The sequence below is a fragment of the Antrostomus carolinensis genome, unplaced genomic scaffold (genome assembly GCF_000700745.2).
Source record: "Antrostomus carolinensis isolate BGI_N321 unplaced genomic scaffold, ASM70074v2 scaffold44852, whole genome shotgun sequence".
Classification (NCBI taxonomy): domain Eukaryota; kingdom Metazoa; phylum Chordata; class Aves; order Caprimulgiformes; family Caprimulgidae; genus Antrostomus; species Antrostomus carolinensis.
Genome location: NW_010298421.1, coordinates 1 through 1,803, shown reverse-complemented (window position 1 = coordinate 1,803; position 1,803 = coordinate 1). Strand labels below are relative to the sequence as shown.

The following is a 1,803-nucleotide window of genomic DNA, read 5'->3' as shown; positions in this document are numbered from 1 at the left end:
AAGACAAGCCTCCAGCCTCAGGAGATGGGAGATGCACCAGCAGCCTTGACCAGAGAGCAGTGCTTGCCAGTGGTCAGCACCTCAAATGCCACAAAAAGCCACCCTCAGCCTCCCAGAGCTGCATGGATAGAGCCTGCCCTAACCCCATCGATTTCCACGTGTGCCAGGACAGCACACCCAGGCCTGGGGAGGGGAGAGCACATCCTCACCGGAGCTGGGCCAGGAAAACCTCCATCACTCGCACCATGTCCACGTCCACGTGCAGCGGGAGGGAGGCCTGGGGGGAAGCAGGGGCTTCAACGTTGTAAATCTGCAGGAGAGCGTGTCAGCGTGGACAGCCAGAGCCGTGGGGCTGGCAGGGCTGCCAGCACTCGCTGGGAATGGGGACCAGTCCCCTTGCCTGGGAGCTGCCAGCACCCCCACGGCCCCGTACCATGATGCCACCCCAGCGGGGGCTGTGGAAGGCGTTGGTGCTCACTGGAGCTCCATCCTTGTCCTGGATGTACAGAGGGGAGTGAGAGCGCTCCGGCACGTACAGCAGGAAGTTCAGCACGGGGTAGAGCGAGGCAGCGCTGGAGCCTGCAGCGGGACAGGCAGAGAACTCCCTTGGGCAGGCAGGGACAGTGAGAGCAGACTGCCCACACACAGAGCCCAGCCCTGCTCCTCCTTCCACAGAAAGCCCCGAGCAGAATCACAGAATGTCAGGGACTGGAAGGGACCTCGAGATGGAAGGGACCAGAACTGCCAGCCCAGCGGGTCACCGTCACCCTCGCTCCCATCCGCAGCTGGCAGGGCACGGTGCTGCAGGGAGGGAAGTGGCAGAGGCCACAAGCACAGCGGTCCCCACTCCCTCAGCAGAGCCCGTGACAGCTGAGTCAAGAGTGCATTGCTCACCCAGCCTGGCCTCCACAGGGTTGATGACGTGGGGGAGGCTGTGGGCGCTCAGGAGGAAGCTGGAGGACTCCTTGTCAAAGCGTGGCGTCACTCCGAGGACAGCGTAGTACAGGATCTGCAGGCACACACCAAAGACAGTGCTGGCAAAGAACTGTGTGCTGGGGCACCCAGCAAGGCCCAGGGCTGGGGTCTCCCCATCGCCTCTCCCACCTCTCACCTGCGAGTCAACCGAGAAGTTGGCCACCAAGCTCAGTTTGTCCAGGACAGGCCGCACGTAGCAGTTCACGGCATCCTCGATGGCCCAGTCCACGGTGTGGGAGGGGGTTAAGCAGGCTGAAAGTGATCTCGTCCCCTGCCGAGGACGCAGCGCCTGTGAGGCACTGGCACAGCCACTGCCTGTTGGTGCTGAGGCTGAGGATGTGGCCATGACAGAGCTCCAAGCACAGCAGGACCTGACCCCCTCCTCCTCCACCCTCCCCGATGCAGGGTCATACACCAGTGCCCCAATACACAGTGACCACAACGTGGACCCCAGCCCAAAGCAACTACCCAGGGCAAAGGGAAGACCCCGGGGGGTCTGTCATCCCAGAAGACATCCAGGGATGCTACAGGTAGAGCAGGAGCAGCGTCTCCCCCAGCGCCAGCAGACCTTCCCCAGGTCAGGGCACAGGGCTGGGGTGCACATCCGTACCCAGGCTGGATTTTAAGTGTCTCCGGGCATCAGGGCATCAGGGCCAAGCTGGCTGTCAGGGACACGATCAGAGAGGGCGGCAGTGATGGAGCTGGCCGTGAAGGACATCACCTGCGTGAGCTGCTGGAGGCGGGCGCGGAAGGCAGCCAGGCCACCCCCAGCCCTCACCAGGGCGCTGCGGTGCTTCCCCACGTAGGTGCTGATGCCCTGAGGAGGGG

The 1,803-nt window shown here is 63.5% G+C and overlaps 1 protein-coding gene across 1 annotated transcript in view; it reads right to left on the bottom strand.

The window, feature by feature from the left end:
* Window positions 1–1,792, bottom strand: part of PIGS (phosphatidylinositol glycan anchor biosynthesis class S) — a gene marked incomplete at its 5' end in the record, with an annotated part of 2,778 nt that extends 986 nt beyond the window's left edge. Inside the window, 7 exon segments of the mRNA XM_010162433.2 lie at window positions 210–310; window positions 434–579; window positions 895–1,009; window positions 1,112–1,214; window positions 1,216–1,246; window positions 1,586–1,613; window positions 1,616–1,792. Of these exon segments, the coding sequence (XP_010160735.2) occupies window positions 210–310; window positions 434–579; window positions 895–1,009; window positions 1,112–1,214; window positions 1,216–1,246; window positions 1,586–1,613; window positions 1,616–1,792 (701 nt within the window).
* Window positions 1,793–1,803: the final 11 nt, after the last annotated feature.